Here is a 23,255-nt window from a genome sequence, read left to right on the forward strand (position 1 = left end):
CCCGCTGCATTAAGGCTGAGCATGGCCTCCCACCACAACAAGCTAGTTCCTGCACCAGGGACAGATCCTGTTCCTACTGCCAGGGGCCCCTCAGCTAGTCCAAGCTTCGATTTTTTAACTTGATTGCCTATTTCTCGTGTGTGAGCTTCGTAGATGATAGTGCCAAGTTGACCAGCCAAAAGGTTAAACAGGCCTATTAGGGAAAACTTGGGGGCCGTAGAGTCCACCCTAACTCCAGCCAGAGTTTTCAGCCCTCAGAGTGGCCTTGACGACTGAGATCACCTGCACCTAAGTCCAACATTGCTATTGAGATATCCACTGGTTGTTTTTCTCTCGAGGCCTCTAGAAAGGATTGGAGGGACCAATGAGAGTAAATGTGGGGCTGGAGAGATGACTCAAGAATTTAACAGCATACACTGATCTTATAGCAGACCCTAGTTTAATCCCCAGCACATGGTCAAGAGACTTATGAGCATCAATAGCTCTAGCTCCCTCTTCTGGACGCTGTGTGTAACTGCACTCATGTGTGCAAACTCACACGTGTATACATACAAGTAAAAATTTTTTTTTATATAAATTATCAAACTAAGCTCTGAGGCATTGGAAATAACCAGGCCTAAATCACCCCTACCCTGCCCTCCACAAAAGAGGAGGCTCAGGGAAGAGAAGAAACATCAGTATCTCAGAGCAAGCTGCAAAAGACAATGTCTTTAAACTCTTCAGCTAAAGTGACAGGGAATTGGTCAGGCTGCATAGGCATGGTTGAAAAGGCCAACCGCTTGTTGCTTAAAGAAAAAAAAAACTGTCTGATAGTGAAACATCCTGTATCACTCGATCAATGAAGACAACCCAGACCCAGCTGGGTCAGCATGACTGAGCAACACGCTCACTGACTGTCCTTGGCTCCGCTATAATGGCAGCTTGCCCTCGCTGGCCTGGCAAGATTGTCTCCCCCATTATTTATCTGATGTCATAACACATCTGGAAAACCCCATAACGGACCAAAAACAGTAAACCCCATTCCGGGAAAATCCACACATAGAATCCCCCACCTACCCCACTTCAATTCATAAATAATCACCCTTCCATTCAGTTTGCTCATAAAGGGGGCTATCCAAAATCCCAATGACTCCAAACCCTTGAGAAGCCCTCACTTCCTCAAATGTCCTGCCCTTAAGTGTGTCTGTCTATGTGTGTGTCCATGCCCACACTTAAAGCCTTCATTGTCGTCTTAACAGGTCCAGAACTTTCCTTTACTGACTTGACTCCAACTTCGCTCCATGCTGACTCATCCTTAAAAATAATTTATTCCCCAGAAGAGGCTGCACCCAAGTAGCAGCCTGAGCCGAGCATCCCCTGCTGCTGGAGACAGGAGCACACTTCACAGTGTGTACTTTAGAAAGTTTACATTCAACCCTTAAACTCTATTCCAGACACAGAGGCAGCGAGGGAAGGACTCAGTCCAGTGACTTAGACCTGAAACCTCCAAGTTCCTTAATTCTTCAATTCCCAGCTTGCTCAGTCAACCCAGTGTTCTGTAAATACACGTTCTTGTAGCCGGAACACCTGTGTATCCTTAGGGGCTTTGGCCTCTGATCAATGTAATCTCTTCTTTCATTGAGCTCGTGTCTTCCGACTCCTGCAGGGTATCCATTCAGAAGACGGACATGGCATCACCCTTTTGATACTGAAGGATGCTGGGCTCCCAAGGGCATTGCTGATCTAGACCCCCCCCTTTCCTCCCTCCTTCCATCTTTCTTCTGTTTCTTCTGGGCCAAGTTCCCATTGACTGAGTCTTGTCTGCAGCTGCCTCCCCATCAGCTGAACCCCAATCAGGAAGCACCTCATCCATGCCCCTGGGGACAAAGGCTAACCTCTCTGGATGTGGGAACTCATGGGTACTGAGGTGTGGGCCCGTTCCTGTCTGCTGAGCCTGGACTCTAACAAGTGGGCAGTAATCACTAGAGCATGCAAGAAATTAAAATCAAGTTGGACGATGAGGACCAGTGCTCTCCCAGGGTGGGAGCAGGAATTAGGATCACAGCACAGCGGCAGCTCTCCAAGCTGAATCTGGGGGGAGGTGAACACCCACCTCTCCACTTGTCTCCACACTCCTGTGGTATGAGGGTGAGAAAAAGAGGGGCCCTGTTGAGCTCTGGGGCTCCCATGGAATGCAGCCACCAGTTCATTATTCTGAGGTTCTTGTCAAACCCCAATATACTTAAAGGCCCTTATGCCCTTGGGTCTCTGACTCAGGATAAGACAAACTTAGACAAGTCGGCCAGGCCACCAACATGGTGACCCAAATGTCCAATGCCCCCACAGGCTCCCATGTCAGAGCACTTGGTCTCCAGCTGGTGAGGATATTTGGAGATGGTTTTGGAACTGTTCGGAGATGAAGCTTCACTGGGCTGTCTGGACTGGCAGTTCTTTCTCGGGTTCCTGCTGTTGGGGTATTTTTCCTCACAGCAATAGAAAGTAATACTAGAGAATGGATCAACTCTGTCACCTTGGAATCTTGGATAAGACGTGGTGACCTGGCAGGAAAGCAGACTGGTAGCGCTGGCTGGGGAGGGCCGTCAAAGCTCACCAACCGAGAGAACACACAGCTCATGAAGGGACGTCTCTGGTCATTCCATGGTAGCCTCTTGTAGGTCTCTGAACTGAGTCTGAAGCTATCCCAGTGACTGTCCCCAGGAGAAAATCTAAACCTAACGTGTGTGCCTGCCATGGCCCTAACCTTGATGTCTCCGAAAGGAACGGACACCAAGCTCTGCAAATCATAGCTGGCTTCAGATTTAGAAGTGAGGTTTCCTGGTTTCCGTAAGTAAGGGCCCTGCCTGAGGTCTTTTCCAAGAAGGATTCTATTACAAGAATAGTAGAGTGGAAGCCAGAAAAATCCTTCTAAAGAGCCTAACCACACAGGCCAAGGAGACTTTGGCATGGGAATCTACAAAGAGAGGCAACATCACCAGACAAATGTGGAGCAAAGGTCACTAAACATCCGAGCTGTTGATATTAGCCTTGTCTTGATGTCAGCTCCACGAGACAGGACCTTTCAGAGGTCAAGAGAAGCCCAGACATTTCCAGAAAATTCCGAAAGGGAGTCACCTATGTTTGTCGGTTTCGTGTTCTTGACATGTGTTTCTAGACACAGGATGTCTTCACACAGCCGTCAAGGTCATCACTGGCCAGTTTCAAAGAACTAGCTCCTGTCTTTAGGTCCTTTTATCTGCTGATGTGAGAAACCCACCCCTTCCTGGGACGGTGTCAGCATGTATGTGTGGCCTTACACATACAACATCATTGGCAAAGATGTCACACTTGCCAATGTCATCATTGGCAAAGATAGGAAAAGTGACCCTCCAGTCACCCCCATCCCGTGATGGACCTTAGGATACCTAGAGAGACTGAGGCAAAGATGAGGTCCCAGAGTGGCTCTGGTGCCAACTCAAGACATGGTTGTTACTCCCCTGGGTGCCGGTACAAGCGAGGGCAGGCTGATCATGGTATCTCAACCTGTGACAGTCCCATCCCAAGCCTGATGAACCCTCATCCACTTACAGCTGGACCAGAGGTGGACCGTAAGTCACTGAACTGGGGCAGGAAGAGTTATACAGGCACTCACGCTGCCCAGCCATCATGAAGCCATGTCAGTCAGCGAGGGATAGAGCCGGGATATTGGGGTCAGAGGTGAAACTGAATTAGAGTGGGGAAAGCTCAGAGGCAAACGTTCATTGTGAACCTTGTGAGACTGCGCGGCACGGTGTGCCATTTGCTGTCTCACCAGCAGGGTCAGTGCTGAACTCTGATGATCCGACCCCTTTCTGCACCTTCTCTTCATCTTTGTGCATCCTGGATTGACAAGTTCTTCCAGAAAATACCTAGCCAGGCTAGGTCTGCACAGGACCCTGAGCTAGAAGCCTTGGCGTCCACAAGACCACAGTGAAGCCCCTTGGTCTCCGAACCTATTTCCTAGCTTCAGGACTGCAAACCAATGGCCCCTGTCGCTTCTACAGTGCCACTCCCAACGGCCTGAGAAACCAGACTGGATGTGCGCAATGGACACGCAGACAATAGCTGGTCAGCATCACCTGCTGGCGCCACCTGGTACTGCAGCTGACCTACAACTCAGCCCAAACTGCGGAGGAATAAACTTAAAACCACAGGAGCAGAGAAACACCCAATAAAGAGGCAAAGATTGTATGGAGAGGCAGTGATCAGAGACACCATGGTCCAGAAGGTGTCCCAGAGTTCCAAGTTCTTACAAATAAAAAGAAAACTGCCTCTTCGTTTGGCCTCCACAGCCACACCTTAAAGCACCCGTGTGTCCTATGGGCAGCTCTTTTTGCCTTGATTTTCAGTGCATTTCCGTCTGGGAGACTGCCCTGGCCCTGTCAGGCAGGACACAGAGACAGTGCTGGAATGGGAACAAAGTTTCCGGCTTCAGGAATTCGCCTCAGTGGCTCATTGGAACATGCCTCTCCCGTTCAAAGCCAGAAGTCCCCCATCCCCAAATGTCGTGATGAGTATTCTTTACCCTCCGCTGTCTGGTGGGTCCTTTACAATCTTGGGTGTTGCTCCTCCGGTCTCTTCCTACCCATGTGTTTGAGACAAGATCTTTCACTGGGACCTGCCACTCACTGAGCAGGGGAAACTGGCCCACCGGCAAGTTCCAGGCCCTCTTGACCATGCTGAGGCTACAAGTGTGTGCCACCATGACCATGCCAGACTTTGCCAAACTCATGTCTGTGTGAGAACTTTACCAACTGACCCATCTGTTTCTTTGTTCCTTCCCCGTACCCAACCAAGGCGCGCAGCCGGCAGGAAAATCAAGTACGGAAACAGGCTGGGCAACAGATCACAAGGCGGCTTTATTGGATTAGTTGCGTGGGGGAGTTTCTTCCCAGGAGCAGCAAGTGTAGGCATTAGAGTGCAGAACCCAGAGGAAGGCTGCTGGGGTTGAGGCCGACTCATGTGGAGACATGCGGAGCTCGCGAGGGGTCTGTGGCAACCTCAGAGAGTTGAGGGGGCTTCACTTCTAGAGGCCCCCACATATGGGAAAGCAATGCTTCTGTCTCATTCCACTCTGGAAGAAAAAGGAGGGAAGAAGGGAATTAATCTCCCCTCTAAGAAACAGCGACCAGCACCCACAGTCTTACCTCCAAGGCAAAACATTTCCCAGAGCAAAGAGAGGAAAATCCCCAGGGTTTTCCTAGCTTACCCATGGGCTCCAGCCACAGGGATAGGCGCTGTGCCCAAAATGTACATTCTGCTCCTTGTCTGGACTCCTGAGGACTTTCCAGCCTCCCAGGGTCTCAGAGACATTTGTCTATCAGCCCCTGGGGTCACAGAAAGGCCACCTACTTACCGGCTTTTCTTGCGGTATTCCTGCAGTGCTTTCTCTGCCACTGTGTCCATAAACTTAGGGTTATCCCTAGAGACTTCTTCTGGCAACACCACCGTGATGGGGTCAGAGTCAAAGAGCTTCACCACCACCTCAGTGACACGGGAGGGGACGTCTGAGTCAGAGGAGTGGGTTGTCACCTAGGCAGGAGAAGACAAGTGAGACATTTGACAAGATGGCTAGCGTGTGCCCTTCTTTGCCGAAGGATACGGATCTTCTCTTTGCCCCTTCAACCAAACACGGGTCTTCTGCTGTCTGTCCCTAGTCAAGATGTCTAGGCAATTCAGAGCAAAAATAGCCCAACCTGAAAGGTCAGATGCCATTTGAAAACAACCAACTGAGCAGGCACTCCAGAAACTTGATTTTCAAAATGTTTTCTTGTTATCTTGTCTTTTTTCTTATTTTTGCTTTGAGATGGGGTCTCACTCCATAGTCCAGCCTGTCCTGAGGCTCGCCACCCTTCTAGCTCAGTTTCCTCAATGCTGGCTGACAGCATGCATGGCCCCAACATTTGCTTGTACAAATGTTAGCCAGTCTGTGGTCAAAAGGGGGAGACGGGGTCTCCTAGCACTAAAGGAAGTTATTCTTACTGGCTGACAATGAACCAATTCATGTGCTACTTAACACAGCCCAGGGTAAGGAAGCCGCTCTACAGTCAAGCTGATGGGTCAGTGACCCGGGGAAGTTGTCCAAAGTTCCCCATTTTTAGTAAGCCACGGAACCTCACTTTCCTTTTCTTGGAAATCGGACTTGGATATTTTGCCCTCAGAGAGTGAAGGCATTTCAGTGTTAAAGTATGCCTAGGATTTCCCTAGTCCTTGCCAGTGGAAATCAGAGGTACTCTTGTATGGTACCTTTGTCCCATTCCACCTCTAAGAGGCACACGTCATCTCTAGACCACATGTGGGCCCTAGCCTGCGCACGTGACTGGAACCCAACTCACTGTGGAGACGCGGAGGTAGTACTCGTCTTCGCCCTGTGTGAGGTTAGCCAGCTGGGACACCCAGTTGAACTGCTCGTTCAGCTGCTCCAGCAGGGACGAGGTGTTGAGCATCTTGGTCTGGAGCGAATGAAGCAGCTCGTTGTACCGCTGGGTTAACCTCTCGGCCAGCTGAAGGGAGTCGTTCAGCTCCTGGCGCAGGTGAGCCTGCGCGGGGTTGTTGGCCGAACAGTCTGTCCGGAGGAGAAAGGAACAGAAGCGTGAAGCGAAAGTCAAAGGGCCATGAAAATGCCACTGGGAACCGGCTGCTGCAGCTGGAACCTGAAGCAGGCAGAGCTCCTGCCGAGCAGAGGGGCCACAAACCAGTTCTTAAGACTCCCACAAAACCGCTCCCCCAAATGGGCATCAAGGCCCTGTTCCCTTCGTGCTTTGGGAAGCAGGGGCGGCTGTGCTAAGCCGTGTTGGAGCAGCATAACCGAGTCCTCTCTGGGTGGCAGACATGACCAGTCTTGGTGATTTGTCCCTGAGCTCCTGACCATGCTCTGGGTAGCACCAATGTCCGCTGCTCTGTATTTTCAGACCTGGAGCTACCCTGGCTGCCTTAGGTTCTCCCAGGAGTCATTTCCAAACAAGAGGAAGCTGCTGTGCACTGGACACTTCACAGAGTGCGCCTGCTGTTGCCAGACACACATCAGGTGCTCCAAGTGCCCTTTTCTCTCAAAGGACGCTTGGTGTGGCCTAAGCATCCAAATTCTGGTTTTACCGGTAACGAAACAGGCTTCCAGAAGTTAAAAACCGGCCCGAATCTTTAGGAGAAACAATTCGTGGAAGTAGGACTGAGCGCACATCTTCAACTCCTCAACCCAGGCTCTTCCTCCTCTCAGACTACAGTTCAAGAACATTTGCCAAGCTTATTTTTGAGCATTTTTGAGAGATTTAGAAAGTCCGGTTCCCAAGCTTTATAAGAGTCAGTCAGACCCATAAGCTACAAAACACAGATGTTTGGTGCCTGGGGGGTTGATCCTTGCCTGCCTTTGTCCACCCATAGCTGGCCAGGGGGCTCCTGCAGAGAAGAGAAAAATTTCCATCTTCCTTTCTGGTCCTTGAGTGCCCTGCAGATGTCAGGCTTCTAGGACCTAGAAAGTGCCCGTGTCATCTGAAAACCAGTTTTCCCCCCACCCCTTCACTATTTTTAAAACATCTAGGAGTGGCCATATGAAAACAGAGAGAGAAGAAAGCCTCTTGGGCCCCGTGTGCAGCTGCAATCATCATGCTGAAATAAGATAGAATGTTGTGTGGGGCAAGAAACAGGATTAGAGACAGGAAGCCAGGTTGAGAAGACAGTTTCGAGGAATAACCCAAATGTTCTGACTACTAAATATCCCAAACAAGAAAAAGTCCTCAAGGGGCTGGACAGTGTCGAATGGCGGCTCTCAACCTGGCGCCATGCTACTGACCAGGGGGCATTCTGGAAGTTCTGAAGATATTTCTGATTGTCGCAGCAGAGGGAGGGTGGCTGCTAGCATCTGGCAGGTGGAAGCCAAAGATGCTGTTAAATGCTCAGCATTGCAAAGGTCCGCCCCACAGGGCTGAATCAAGACGTGCCAGGCTACAGGTCCCGGTAGAGCCTACCCATTCAATTGTAAGCACCATGAATAGGCTAAGGGGTGGCCGAGTGTGGTCTAGGATCGCTAAGTCTGATGTCAGAGAGCTAGTCTATTAGGTGACTGGCTTTTTTGTGGTCAGGCTCTCTGCCATTCAACCATCCTGACGGTTTACTGGGGAAAGTCTGCAAGGATGGGCCAGATATCTATCTAAAGTTTCACACCACAACCTTTGAAAAACTCTAATGTTTGTTTGCATGGGCTCCTGACATCGCAGGAGAGAGGCTAGGAATATTTAACCAGACTCGAAGGCTGGCCTGGTCAACCACAGGTATGAAGTAATGGGAAAAAGATGGGGTTGATAAGGAAGATTAACCCTTTGCGATCTGAGCAGGGTGTGCTGCAAAGACAGGGGACCACTGAAAAGAGTGGGCTCAGAGCAGGGGCATGTGATCGACAGCCAGACCTGACAAAACTGCGAGAAACAGTTTTGTTTTTGCTTATGTTTCGTTTTGTTTTGTTTGAGACAGAATCTCACTACGTAACCAAGAGTGGCCTTGAACTCACCACTGTCCTACCTCAGCCTCCTCAGTGCTGGAATTACTGGGCGGAGAGGTACCGCCATACCCAGGTTGCCAAACCCAGGTTGCCTGGGGAACTACTTTAGGAACATATTTCCTCTTCTGAGGGGCTAATCCGCCAAAAAGAACACGACGAGGATTCCAAGGACCACTGCCAGATAGCTCAGGGTCCCCAGGGAGAAACCCCAGGGTTAGGTTCACAAGCACAGCCTAAGGGAGATGTCTTGTGTCTCCTAATCTTAGGCAAGTCACTTAGCCATTCTGCAAGATAGAAAGAGCTCATAAGGTCACTCTCAAGGGTGAACAAGCATCTGCGAAGTGTTTACAACAGTGCTCGTTAAACAAAACTGCATGTCATCTAAGATTTCACAATATGAAGTGAAAAAAGAAACAAGGTCTACTAGGCTTGGCACTGCGGACAAAGCAACCAGGAGAATGGGCTGTGGATTGCTGATAGCTATAGTCAAATTCCACGGCAACACCCACCGTGGACTACAGGTTTACCATGGGCCGCCAAGGCAGTGAGCGCCTCAGATGTACCTCATCTATGTTAGAACAATCTGCATCTGAACTTGATTCGAAGTACGGTGGGTGTGGCTTGGCGGTAGAGCACTTGCCTTTCACGCATGAAGCACTGGGTTCTATGCCAGCTTCCAAATAACGAACCTAACTCTCGACATGAGGACAGCGGGCTGTGCGCCAGGGTGAGGACCCTTCCCGGGACTGCTGCTCACAGACGAGCTCACAGAGAGCTAGTCTCTGAAGAAGGCCAGCACCAGTGAGTCAGTCACTAGTGACCCAAAGTCAGATGACCACAGCGCCAAATCAGAGACGGGTCGCCCACTCACCCACGGACAAGATCTCCTGGCATTTCTCGCACTGGCCCTTCATCTTCAGGCATCCTGTGGAGTTATGGCGGATCTCCTTGCACACTGCACGGTCATCTTCACCTTCTGGACATACATGAGGGGAGAAAGAGGCAAGCTGAGGCACACAGCACTTTGGAAGGGAGCTCAGCTCAGCCCTGTGGTCGGGAAAGATGCAGGTGATTGTTTGCCTAAGCATGTGGACTTCCCTGTGGCTCCCTGAGGATATCCCCACGGCTCCTCAGCGGGTACAGCTTGTGCTCCCACTGTCTCCATCTCTCCTGCCACGTTCCCTTAGCTGTGTGCCTTCAGCATCACAGACCACTCTGTTCTGTATCCTCCTTGGCTGGTGGTTCTCCCTAACCGGCCATCAAGCCCCACAGTGCAAACCACACAATGGTGTCAGGACACAGAGCCCTGATGGAGAATATTGCTCCTCAGACACTGGCTTCTTGTGTCCACGTTACATTTAATCCTTACAGACATTGCATGCTAAGGCCACAGCCATGAGCCTCTTCTTTAAGGGTGATCAAGGCTGTGATACAGTTCATTGCATGGAAGGGCAGGCTTCCCACACCACACCTCAAGTGCTCCTAAGAGAGAAGCTGAGGCCCCGCAGGAGGCACGGCCCAGGTCACACCCTGAGTTGGCTACAAAGAACACAGGCTCCAACCTCTGCAGTGCTAAATTGAACTGGACGCCACTATGTCGTCTCCATTCCTTTACCCCCGTCCTAGCTCCTTTGCCCTGTAAATGAAGAGAATGCCAGCCTAGGGGGCTTCTAGGAACATAAACATGGCACATGCCAAGCCCTGGAAGAGCCTTAACATCTGGAAGGTTCCCATTCCTGCTGGGAAAGCAAGCGAGCATTTTCTGACCTCTTAAGAGATCCATGTCTGGGAACTGGAAGGCTGGGCTGTGGAACTGGATGTCCATGGCCTGTTGAGCCTGGTGGATCATATCGAAGAAAGGCTGGAACATGTCGTGGAAGCTCAGGGGCCCAAAGTGGGACAGAGGCAGGAGGCTACGGACTAAGCGGGACTTGGGGTATAAGAAATGAGGTCTCCTGTGTGAGGGGAAGCCGAAGGGTGAGAGGTAGTGGCTGTCCTGGGACTCGTGGGTGAAGAAGCGGTCCTGGAAAAGCGTGTCCATGATGCCAGACGCCCGAGTAAATCTGTCCTGCATGGCGTCTAGGGCTTGGCTCTGCTGTCGGTCACTCTCCATGAGGGAGTCAATGCGGTCGCCGTTCATCCAGAAGTAGAAGGGTGAGCTCTGGTTCAGAAACTCCTCCAGCTGGGACCCAGAGAAGCCCAGTAAGGGGGTGTGGCCTCCAGCCTGCGTTCTGATCACGCAGCAGGTGACCCAGCTCCCCACGTTTCTGGCTCCTGGATATCCTGACAACTAGAGTTACTGCATCTCCCTCTCACTGAGACACTCAGAGGCTCACCCTGAGCCCCTGTCATCTTTGACCCTAGAGGACAGCCCCTCCCACTTAGCTGGTCAAACTTCAGGAAACGGTGCATTTTACAAGGTCCCAACCTTGTGAAGTTCACAGGTAGGGATAGAATCAACCCGAATATACTAAATATTCTTAATTCCTTCTTCCTAGTTGAACACAGGATTCTGCCATACTATAAGGCCATTTTACCCAGCTCGTTAAAGGTCTCCTGGGAGACGGTACCTGGCAACCACACCTATGATTTTTTTTTAACATCTGCATTCATGTCAGACATCACCAATCAACCATGATACTAGCGAGGCAGTCATCATGCAATGCTAATCACCTGTACCGAGCACATGGAATGAGGCCTGTTTCAGGGATTCCCCACATGCCCCATTCAGAACCCAGGCTAGGCCCACGTCTTCTCACCTGGCGGCCGACAAGACCAGAGCCGCTTCTGCAGACACGTGCATAGAACTTCATGCAGGTCTGCTTCAGGCAGGGCTTACACTCTTCCCAGAGGGCCATCATGGTCTCGTTGCACACTTCCGGGAAGGCCTTCAGCTTCATTTCAGAATCCCTGGTCTCATCTAGAGCATCCTTCAGGGAGAGAACAAGGCCAGGTGAGCCACACGGAAACCCAGCAGGTCTCCCTGGGCTATGTTCAATGTGCTACTGCAGCCCTCCTCTTCTCTCTGGCCCTGGTACCCTCCTCTTCTCTCTGGCCCTGGTGCCCTCCTCTTCTCTCTGGCCCTGGTACCCTCCTCTTCTCTCTGGCCCTGGTGCCCTCCTCTTCTCTCTGGCCCTGCAGCCCTCCTCTTCTCTCTGGCCCTGTAGCCCCATCTTCTCTCTGGCCCACCTGTCATGCTCTCAGCAGCCTCTCATCCTTCAAGCCCCAGCTGCTCCCTAGGCTTTCCTCGACCTCTCTGACTCACCGCCCTGACAGTCTCTTCCTCAGGCCCCACCTCTCCCTTACACCTCACTTCCTCCTCTCAGCTCCCCAAAGACGCCTGTCTCATCTTTCCGTTATGGCAGCGGCCCCTGGCATGCAAACCGAAGCCATGGAAACAGAAGTCGGTTCAACCATCAAACTCATTACCATGCCCCTGGCCCAGTTATTGGCTCCAGGGCTTGCCAAAATAAAAATTTTAAATGCTGTGCCTGAAGAGATGATAGTTTACAGCAGATGCACACCTACATACAGATGTGGGAAATAAGTGTGTGTGGATGATGGAGGTGTGTACAAATTCTACCATATGTGTGGGTGTGCACCAGAGCCTACCAAGATGCTCAAGTGAAGAAGACAAGTTAAACTAATGGTAACATAGCAGCCCCCAGTTATCATCCGTGGTCTTATCTACCCAGGGTCAACCACATTCTAAAAATAGTATCAAGGACCATGAGGAATGAAGATATTTTGAGAGATATATATGAGATATATATATATATGCATAACTTTCTCAGCAGTGTAAGATTATAATTGTTCTATTTTGGGGTTGCTGTTCATATCTTACTGGCTATAATTTATAAATTGGCACTATCATGGACAGGTACACAAAGACATATCTAGAGGGCCTAGTTCTATCCACGGCTTCAGGATTCCCCCTGTGGCTAAGTGGGAATGGATGTATGTCTAAGGATAAATTAGGAGGACTTTACAGTAATTTTAAAATATTACAATTGGCACTCTCATGTTAAAAGCAATTTTGAATACAGAAGAAAAGAGTAGCGGGGAGTAGCCAGGCGCTGCTGTGATTCACCCCAACCCAGGCCTGCGCCCGTTCCCTAGCCTCAACAAGGCAAGGATTAGACAAATCTATTGAAATGAATCTGGGCTTCAGGCCCTGGGCCGGACATGCAAGGAAACCAGATCCAAGACCTCAGCTTTCACAAGCAAATGTGCCTTCCCTGTTTCCTAGGTCTAGCCCAGCTTCAGCAAAACCCTGCAGGGACTGTGCTATGACACCATGGCAACCCCTCGAGACATCTGCCCACCACCACCCCTTCCTCCCCTCCAGCAGGGAGAGCCAGGGCCCGGTCAAGGCTTGTCCCTACCTCCTTCTTCTTCTTGGCTTCCTCTAAACTGCTGAGCAGTGACTTGCGCTCCGCATTGGTTTTTTCTATGAGGGTCTTTATCTCCTTTACTCCCTGGACGGCATTTTGAATTTCCTTATTAATGTACTTACTCCCTTGAGTGGACATTTCTGTGAGAGGCAAGAAGGTAGTATGGGTTGAGAGGAAGCAATGACTGGAGGAATATCCCAGGAGCCAGTGGGACTGTGCAGAAGCCCTGATCTGATGCTGTGAGGGCTAAAATACCATCACCACCAACCACCCCAAGCCCCAAGCCAGTGGCAGCTGCTATGGTCTGTGTCCTGCCTCTATGTCTCATCACAGGACTCATGGTAGATGTCACCCCACAGCTCAGAAACACAAACCACAGTCACCCTGGGGAGCCAACGGTTAAAGAGGATATTTCAAGGAAAAGAGAAAAAAAGTGATAGTTAACCTCTTAAGCATCAAAATATAATAAAAGTCTGTTGTTTTCAGATATCGCTCTTTCTGGAGTTCAGGTTAACGCAGGCTTTGTCCTTCTTTTTCCAATGCACAGTGACAGGTGATGGGGACAGGAAGATGAATGAAATGGCAAGGGACAGCATGGAGACAGGAAGATAAATGAAGGGCTGCATTCACCATGGAGACTGTAACCAAGGCACAGCACCGGGTGACGCAGGCAATGACACAGCAACACCACCTACTGGATACTTATCCTGTGTCAAGCACCATTTCCTACACCTCAGATGGGTCCTACCCACTACTCCTGATGCCACTGTCAAATGCATCCAATGAGAAGGGGAAGGGGGGGGCGGTGTTGAGCCAAGGGCAGGGAGTCTCAGTCATGCAGTGTGAGTGAGCCCAGAGATCAACAGTCCGAGCGGTGCTCGTGGTTAATAATGCTGTGTCCTACCCTTTGTAGCACTCTAAGAGTGTCTGAACCCCAACAGTGAGGTGAGATGATGGGGACCTAATAGTTTGACAATGGCAGTCATTTCGCCATGCGTATCAACATCAGAGCATCAGGCTGTATTCTGTAATACATTGTTTAGATGTGCCAATCATGTCTCAGTAGAGCTGGAGTTTAGGAGCAGAGCGATGCGCTCAAGCCTGAGGTTTGCAGTTAGAACAGTGGTTCTCAACCTTGAGCCACAACTCCTTTGGGGGGTCGGGGTCGTATGCCTGTTTCACAGGGGTTGCATGTCAGATATTTCCAGGACGATTCGTAACAGTAGCAAAATTACAGTTATGAAGTAGTAGTGAAAATAATTTTATGGTTGGGGGGGGCACCACAGCATAACACCGGAATTGTATTAATGGGTCCCGGCACCAGGAAGTTTGAGAACCACGGAATTAGAGCAGATAGAGAAAACTCACGCCCAGGTCTGATCCAAATATCTGGGGGTTGTTGTTGTTGTTGTTTTAATGGAAAACCCCCACAGAACTGGCCAGCTGGTGAGCAAGAGGTCGTGAGAGAAGGAAGGAGGAAGGGCAGGTTTCTGGAGGAGCCTTGGAAGATGGGGAGGAGGGGTTGGGAGGTGGGAAAGAAAGGGGCAATCTCAGATGACTATTTCTTGTTGAATTGTACCTGGTTAAGAACACGGATGGAACCAGGTTTCCAGGGGGAGAGGTTTGGGGACGCATGGGAAAGAACTCTGGAAATCACACAAAGTAGAGACCGACAGAGTTTCAAACGGTCCGGGCACAGCTTTGAGAGAAAAGTAAGAAAGTCAGGTGAGGGGACCAGGAAGGAAATGAAGGAGTGGCTTGGGACATAGAGGCCAATGTCTGGAAGGCACCTGACCACAAAAACACTAAGCAGGAGCTTAGAGACTGAGAGAGAACAGAGCACAGGAAAAGGTACAGACCCGGGGTGCAGGATGACATCAGCCCTCAGCACTTGGGGACTGAGCTTGGAGAGCTGGTCCTGCCCTAGGCCCCGCCATCTCCCCCGAGTCTACTTGCCTTGGAGTTCATTATCGGAGATCTCCTGCTCTCCCAGGACCACGCCATCGTCCCAGGTCAGCAGCAATGCCACGCACAGCAGGAGAATCTTCATGGCAGGGCCTCCTCTGGGTCAGGAGTCCTAGCAGGTCTGCTTGGAAAGAAGGAACAGAACAACATGGTAAGAGGCAGGAAGCTTAGGGGTTTCCTGCAACCTGCTTCAGCTCCCAGAGAAAGGAGGGGGAGTGGGATTGGACCTGGGGCCCTGTCCCACCGTTACTGTTACTGCAATTTATCCCCAGCAACCTGGGATAAAACACATCCTTTCCCTATCCCCTTCAATGGGACCACACCCTTACCCCCAGCCCAGCCCTGCTCCCCCATCAGAGCCCCCAGGGCTGTCTAAGTGTGCTTTTCCAGAGTCAGAGGTAGCATTCACCCCCTTCAGTCAGCACCGCAAATTCAATCCATTTGACTCTCTGGGTGAGGTGCCTGCCAGGATGAACAGGGATTCCAATTGGGGGGGAGGGGCAAAGAAGCAGACTGAGGAGGGAAGGACTGGTTAGAAAGCTGAGAAAGCAGAGCTAGGGAAGGGGAAGACAAAGCCGGGGATTAGCAATGAGCCCCTGCGAAAGTCCCTTCAGGAGGACAGACACGTTGGTTCCAGCAAATCCCTTTCACAGGCTTGTTCCCTCTAAGCCTGAACCAGCCTGCTCTGCCAAAGTGTCCCTGCCACCACTGGGCTGGCTGCCCTGAGCCAGGGGACACCGGCTGAAGCCCCAGTATTACACAATGGATCCTTTCCCAGAAGCTGGATTGGTTGCATAAAAAGACACAAACACAAACGCACATGCAGGCATGTGCAAACACACACACACACACACACACACACACACACGCACGCACACACACACAGGCTTTGCATCTCTAGCCCTTCCCAGAATGGCTTATCTGGGATCACCAACTTCCCATCACCACGGGAACAGAGAAGGGGGAGCCATCTTTCTTGCTGAAATGGCTCACTCTGAAACAGGCTCTCAGCTGGACAGGCCCATCGGCACACTGGGTAAATCATTAATAGGGAAGGCCTCTCCTGAGGTGTAATTGTGGACATGGGCAGAGGAGCTGCATGGGAGAAGAGACGGGCACTTTCCCAGTGGTGGTGGATGGGCAGCTGGACCAGCCTGGTTTCAGATCTACTTGGAAAGTGCTGATCCCATAGGCCTCCCACATGCTTGCCCAAGGCCTGAAATGCCTCAGACAGGGACAGACCCTTTGCCACATCAGAGACGAGACCACAGAAATGCCTGCAGATGAGAGAAACCTCAAGTGTGACTTTGGGAAACTCCATTCAAATGGGTTCTAACCAGAGGATAGTACTGTGCCCAGAAGCAGGGCAAGGTAGCCAAGGAAGACCAATGAATGGGAGGTGAGGCAGGATCAAGATGAGCCAGAGTGGGCCTGGGACCTGCCAAAGGAGACCCAGGGCCTGGAGAGCCACCAAGCTCCCAGATAAGAAAGGGGGAGGGGGTCACTCTTCTACTTAACCTCTGCATTTCTACAAGAGGGCCAAGGCCTAGAGACTAGTGAGGTTCCCAAGACACACTGTAAGTCAGCTGCCACCCAGGATAGGAGCCCAGCTCTCCAGAACCTCCCTTTTAGTATTCTTTCCTTGGCATCCTAAGTCTTAAATCTCCCTGCCTCGGTTTCTTTCTCCATAAAATGGAGCTGATACAGACCTCAAAGACGCAATTGAAGGATCCTCTGCTCTGTGAATCTCCTAACAACAGACTCCTCTGAGGTCTGGTGGCAATGCTGACTCTGGGTCAGAATCTGCTTGTCTCACAAGCGTCCAGGTACTGCGGTGCCGTTGGTCCAAGGACAATGCCACACAGCCCGGGGCCCCCCCTCTACACTGACTCACTTCCTCTCATCACTTGGAGGCTGGCCTGCTGCCTGACTGTCAGCTGCCCAGAGTGGATGAGCCCCACCAGGGCCAAGGATCTCCTTATCTAAGAGGACAACACCGCCTCTTCCCTCGAGGCGTGCTTTCTCCATTTATGTCAATGCATTTTTATAAACCATCCGTTTATAGGTCCTGTTTTCAAAAGCTCTTTAAAGTGGTTGTCTAATATTCCACTGGCTAACGTTTATTATTTTCACAAGGTTGGGCAGCTAGATTGTACTGTCATGTGCTTCCTGTTACAGACCCTGCATAGACTCTCGAATTCCTAACTCTTTCCTTTAAAACAGCGGTAGCAGCAGCAGCAGCAGCAGCTTTTAAAATTGGGTCCAGAAATTCTGGAAAGCCAGCAGGCGTCTGTTATCATTAGTATAAGGTTGGAGGCTGAACCTCTAATCCTCTCCAGGCCTCAGATTACCATCTATAAAATGATCCGGTGGGATCAGGCGTCTCAGGTCCTGGTGGAGCGTTTCTCTGAAGTACTGGGTGCATTCAGCCCGGTGTTAAGCAGGACTGGATGGCTGAAGTGTGTCCTTAAATACACATCTTATTTATTATGCGCTGTCCCGGGAGCTGCAAGGGAGGTGCTAACACGGTGACTCATGCATGTAAGGCATCAGACACCACCAAGATCCGCACCTGCACGCAGCGCGCAGCCACTTGCGCCCCTGCGCCTTCCATAGCGCAGCGCAGCGCAACGCAACGCAACGCAGGCTTCAACCCTCAGTTTCCCCATCTTTGCAAAAGGAAGATCTTTGCATGCGTCCTGTTGAACAGCCTTGAAATTGTGATCCGGACTAATGAACCTTGAAATTGTGATCCGGGCTTATGAACACCGGGACTCCCGAGTCTGAACCGGCGAGCAGTCCCCGTACAGTTCGACCAGGCTCGGCAGTCTGGTGATAGGACTCTGGCCTCCTCCCACTTCCCCACGGCTGCGCCATCTCTCTACCTGGACGTTGCCCCTATCCTCCCATCCCTCCCAGTATGGTTTCAGCCCTAGGATGGGAAAGGTGGGGACGTCTCACCGGTCTGCGGCGTCGCTCCGGTGCGCTCCTCCTGGTGACGCTGGTGGTGAGAACCAGGGAAGCGTCCTATTTATAGTGCTCGGCTCAAGTACACCCCCTTCGGGGCTGGCTGCAAACCTGCATGACTCACGCCCAGAGAATGCTGGGGAATGCACCAGGAGCTTTCTGGAAGTCTGTCGGTGGGGGTGGGAGGTGCAGCACTCTGCGGGTGGCACCGGGGGGCGCATGGGTATCACAAATGGCCCTGCCAGTGCCAGAAGTCACCTAGATTGGTGACTACCCTCTTCCCTGCGTGCTGCAGAAGGCCTCATAGCCAGGCCCTAACAGAAGAGCTTTAGGGGAAGAGGAGTTACATCACCAAACAGGCGCAGGATTCCACCACCCGACACCCACCCTACTGCAGTCCATCATTAACCCATTAACCGCCCTTTCTTTCTTTTCTCCCATTTAAATGGGAGAGTATCAGAAACACTGAAGATGACACAGACTTTTTGCTAGAGAAGAGTACACACTTAGGGTACTTGGCTCCCTAAGCCCTCCCAATGGGCTGCCGGTCCCTTGGTAGACAGACGGAAGAAACAGAAATGGGTGAAGAATGAGCAAATCATACACCAGGGACCCAGAAGCCCTCCCCTGTCTCTGGGATCCCTAGAACTTCAGCATTGTTCCCACGTCCATGGGACCCAGTCAAGCAGGGTGGTCTTCGCTGGCCCTGGGCCTATGAACCCCATACCTGTTTTCAAGTGCACTATCCCACTTTCTGCAGTGGTCCAGCCGCTGGCAAGGTGCCCGTGGTTCTATGAATAGCTTTCTTCTCCATGCTCCTATCAGCAGCCCTAATGAAACTCACAAGGGAGAGGAAGAAAAGAGAAGAGACTATGGGAGGGGAAAGAGAACAAGAAAGAGTAAATGAGAAGATGTTACTAAGGTCAAAATGCATTCATTACATTATAATACGTGTCATTATTAAGCTTATTACTATGTATAATTAATATATGCACTCATAAAAAATGGCTTGTCGTTCACATTGGTTTCTGAAGAAGGACCCTATCTACCATGGACTTTCTCTACTGGGTCCTGCTGGTTCAGTAGTTGGGTCTGCATCCAGAGGTGCCCAGAGGTTCCCCAGCTGTTTTCTGCTGAGAGCAAGAACATCTGTTACAGGGATCTCTGGAAAGTAGGAACAGCCTAGAAACCTCTACCATGTTGCTACTTCTTGGAGGAGGAGCCAAGCTTCCCACTCTGGGCCCTGGAACATGTGTGTGTCAACAGATGGGGCAAGAGTCTGGTATTCCTCTCAAGTCAGTGAGGAACCAGTGCGGCACGCGGTTTGGGAGACAGGCCTTCAAAACCGTGTAAAAGAGAAAGGTCTTGAAGGAGAGGTGTGTGGTCAGGGCCTACGTGTCCCTTTCATGTCTGTAAAAGAACAGCCAGGAGGCCAGATTTCCATTTGCCCAAGGCCAGAGGCTATGCTTCTCTGAACCTTTCCCAGAAGGCAGCCTACAGGAACTGTCTAGGTTTCGGTAGAAGTGGGGGCTAGGGCTGGCCACGGTCCCAATTGTGCCTCGAGGCACCTGGTATCTTTGGATGAACCACATTGCCCTCAGGTCTTCTTTTCTTCCGTCTGGGAAGGATGAACCTGAAATGGGTCCTCTCTAAGGCTTCCTTTCGTCTAACCTGACCCAATGCCAAGTCTGAAAAGATAACTATCCAAAGAACAGAGCCAACAGAAACTTGGGGAATTTTTTTCTCCACCAGAAACTTCTCTTTGTGTTCCTTATAAAGAAAAAAAAAGAAGAATTATCAGTACTAGCTACATTTTCCATGGACACTGGTGACCTTGTAACTTTTTTGTTCTGCAACCCCCTCTCTGTTGGATGTAGCTGGCACAGACTACAATACCTATGCCTGTAAGGAGTGTTCTTTGGAGGTCAGACGGGAAGATCTGCCTTGATCAGCTGACGTAGGGGACCCACGGAGAGGGCGATGATAAGGATTCCTCCGGTCATGATTGCGGGTGGTCGCTTTTCTCCAGTTCCCAAGTACACATGGTTTGAAATTCAACTTTGAGAAAACTGGCCCAAATCTGGAATGCTCCACTTGATTTGTGGGTGTGTCCGTGTGTTTATGGACATACTCGTGTGTGCAGATGCATACATGTGCATACGTGAGACCACGGGACAACCTCGGGTGTCCCTTCTCAGGTGCCGTCCAACTGTTGTTTGTGCTTTAGACAGGATCTGTCGCTGGCATGGAACTCGCCAGGTAGGCTAGGCCAGCAGCTGCCCAGGGAGTCTTAGGACCCTCCTGCCTCTACCTCCCTAGCTCTGAGGTTATGAGTATTGGCTACTTTTGACACAGGACCGGGGGTCCCTTCATCTCCCCAGACCTGGATTTTCAGGATCCTAGGAAAATTGCAGAAGACAACTTGTTCGACCCTCACACAAGCTTCTCTTCCTATTCAGCATCCCGACCAGGTGCCTCTCCCCCACCCCACTCCCTATGCTTCTATTTGATGTCTCCGACCTCAGAACAGGCTACCTCCCTTACAAACAGTTTGTTCTTTAGGAAAGCCATTGATACTTAGGGCACCTTGGCTGAAGCCCATTGGCCCCTGTAAGGGCTGACCCTAAGCTCAGTTCTGGCCTCAGAACCACACAAAGAAATCCCACTTATGTTTCCCAAAGGCCATCTGATGGTTGAAAGCAACTCAGTCTGCTTCCCTCAGAGGCCTGGAGTGGGAGGCCCCGTACTTGTCATCGTTTGCAGACCCTTCCAAGCTTTGACCTTCTGACCTTGCCACTCTTGAAGCCCAGCTCTGGGCCTGCCGGTGCCAGGAGTAACAGACATGACCATGCAGAGCAGAAAAGGACCACACACTTCCTTGTTCTAAATATTTCTCATTGGCCTTGAGCTAGATGCTGAGTCACAGACTGATTCACCGAGTTCATGGGCTGTCGGCTGGGGTTGCTGTTCCCCACTATGCTCGCATTGTGGGCTGTGACCCAGGCATTTGTTTCTTTTCTCTGTGGTTGTGGCGGAAGATTGCTGGCGTGAGTAAAGAGCTTTGCGGTGATCTTTCTCTTTCAGCTTTGCTCAGCATCTCCTGCTGCCCAAATGTCTTTGCGTGTGACGTTTTTACTTGGTGCCTTCCTACACACCCACAACCCTGCCATTAGCCAGCTCAGTGAACTGGGCGTGCATCGGGACGACTTCAGTTATCAACAAAACAAAGCAGAAATGGACAAGAGCAGAGTCCCGTGACCCACACCCAGAATCACTCTCTGGGCAGTAATAGTTTAAGGGTACATTAAGTCAATAACTAACAGGCGCAAGGTGACATTATGGGTAACAAAATCAGAAATCTATTTGTGTTAACATATTAGTACATATAAAATTTTATATTAATATATTAATACATATATGATATATGTAGGCATCCAAGTAAAAGCAGCCACAGTTTAGAAACACAGTTTGCAAACTGTTGGCTTCTGCTTTGCTGCATTTGATAGTGTGTGGTGTTATTCCCTTTACAGCAGCATGCGGAAGAGGACTCAGAGGACCCCTAGCAGGTCTCTGCTTGCTCTGGCTGAAGCCCCTGCAATTTCCTCCACACAGTGGCCTCCTACAGCTTATTTCTAAGACAATAGGCGGTCGTGTCCTTTTTTTCCACAAGCCAACTCGTCAAACACCTGAAAACCCAAAATGTATCTGACCTGCCCGAGGTTCCCTTCAACACCTCACCCTCTACATCCCTGCCCCAATCATGCTCCATTGCCTTTATGTGTGGCTGTAGACTAAACACAGGAAACACTTTCTCTTCGTGATTTCCCGGCCCCGTCTCTGTTCACTTTTGTATAATATACAAAATACATAATACTGTGCTTCTCACACTGATGTAAACTGACTTTTGGGCCAAGCTTGGAGGACACAAAGATACAGACACTGCTGGCTCCACGTCCCCTCAAAGATTTAAAGGAAAAGATGAATGCACAGTCAGTAACCAGTCTCCCTTTCTTTATCTGTCTTATTATTAACTCCTCTTTGAACTTCATGTTTCTAAAGTAGTAGATGTTTATTTTTATGCACACATGTGCATGTGTGTGTTTGCAAATACATAACTAAAATAACTAAAACTAAAAATAGATTGCTGTCTTTTTTATCTTCCTATAAAAATTAATATTAAAGGGCTGGAGAGATGGCTCAGAGGTTAAGAGCATTGTCTGCTCTTCCAAAGGTCCTGAGTTCAATTCCCAGCAACCACATGGTGGCTCACAACCATCTGTAATGAGGTCTGGTGCCCTCTTCTGGCCTGCGGGCATACACACAGATGGAATATTATATACATAATAAATAAATAAATTTAAAAAAAATTAATATTAAAGACACCGAGGCGATGGCTCAGCAGTTAACAGCAAACTCTTGCTGCTCTTGCAGAGGACCTAAGTTCAGTTTCCAGCCCTCACAACAGCCTCTAACTCCAGTTCCAGGTGATCTCACTCCCTCTTCTGGCCTCCTCAGGTACTGCACACATGTGGTACACATACATACACAGCTTTTAAAGCCGGGCGGTGGCACACGCCTTTAATCCCAGCACTCAGGAGGCAGAGGCAGGCAGATTTCTGTGAGTTCGAGACCAGCCTGGTCTACAAGAGCTAGTTCCAGGACAGGCTCCAAAACCACAGAGAAACCCTGTCTCGAAAAAAACAAAACAAAACAAAACAAAAAAAAAACCACTAATTAAATCATATGCAACTTGCTCTCATCTACCTAATGAAAATTATAGACAGCACTTTAAATCAATACATGGGAAGATCTAACCCATATTTCTGGGCAGCTTCACAGCATCCCATAGTAAAACTAAATATGTTTTATTCCATCATTCTCTTAAGCTGACTTGCCTATCTAAGCCGTGTCATAAATCATGACCTTCCACATGCCTCTGAATTTATTGATGCCTTTACTGCTCCCAACAAGGTTAAGATATTGATAGATGAAGCAGACAGATTATTCTTTTTTTCTTAAATCTCTATATGTGAAGGGTGTGCATGTTCATGTATATGTATATGGGTTGCTTTGTATGTTCCATGGCACATGTGTGGAGATCAGAGAACAACCTGTTTGAGGCAGAATCTCTTGTTCCCTGCTGTGTACCAGATTAGCCACCCTCCCATCTCTCTATAGGTGTTGACAGAGGTTTCTGTCCCACCAGATACCACATCCATTTAGTCCCAAATAAACACACAGAGGCCTACATTAATTATAAACTGATTGGCCTATTAGCTCAGGCTTCTTATTAACTCATAACTTATATTAGCCCATAATTCTTATCTGTTAGCCACGTGGTTTGGTACCTTTTTCAGCAAGATAGTCACATCTTGCGTCCTCTGTGTCTGGACAACAACTGCCAACTGACTCCTTCCCCA

The 23,255-nt window shown here is 50.0% G+C and overlaps 1 protein-coding gene across 4 annotated transcripts; it reads right to left on the reverse strand.

Annotated features, from left to right (window-relative positions):
* Positions 1–4,855: 4,855 nt before the first annotated feature.
* Clu (clusterin) lies at positions 4,856–17,983 on the reverse strand. 4 transcript variants are annotated; one of them, XM_057786495.1, is made up of 9 exons: positions 17,830–17,983; positions 14,860–14,989; positions 12,895–13,043; positions 11,269–11,439; positions 10,277–10,691; positions 9,381–9,485; positions 6,351–6,580; positions 5,372–5,547; positions 4,856–5,089 (listed from the first exon to the last, which is right to left on the reverse strand). In XM_057786495.1, exons 2-9 carry the CDS (start codon positions 14,951–14,953, stop codon positions 5,080–5,082), a joined length of 1,350 nt encoding a protein of 449 aa, XP_057642478.1. In that variant the 5' UTR covers positions 14,954–14,989; positions 17,830–17,983; the 3' UTR covers positions 4,856–5,079. The 4 variants fall into 4 exon arrangements, with proteins under 4 accessions (XP_057642478.1, XP_057642479.1, XP_057642480.1 ...); XM_057786496.1 differs by having other exon boundaries at positions 14,860–14,992; positions 17,830–17,943; XM_057786497.1 differs by lacking the exon at positions 17,830–17,983 and adding an exon at positions 16,578–16,596.
* Between the last annotated feature and the right edge of the window lie 5,272 nt (positions 17,984–23,255).

The sequence above is a fragment of the Chionomys nivalis genome, chromosome 12, assembly GCF_950005125.1.
Source record: "Chionomys nivalis chromosome 12, mChiNiv1.1, whole genome shotgun sequence".
In the NCBI taxonomy this organism is placed as follows: domain Eukaryota; kingdom Metazoa; phylum Chordata; class Mammalia; order Rodentia; family Cricetidae; genus Chionomys; species Chionomys nivalis.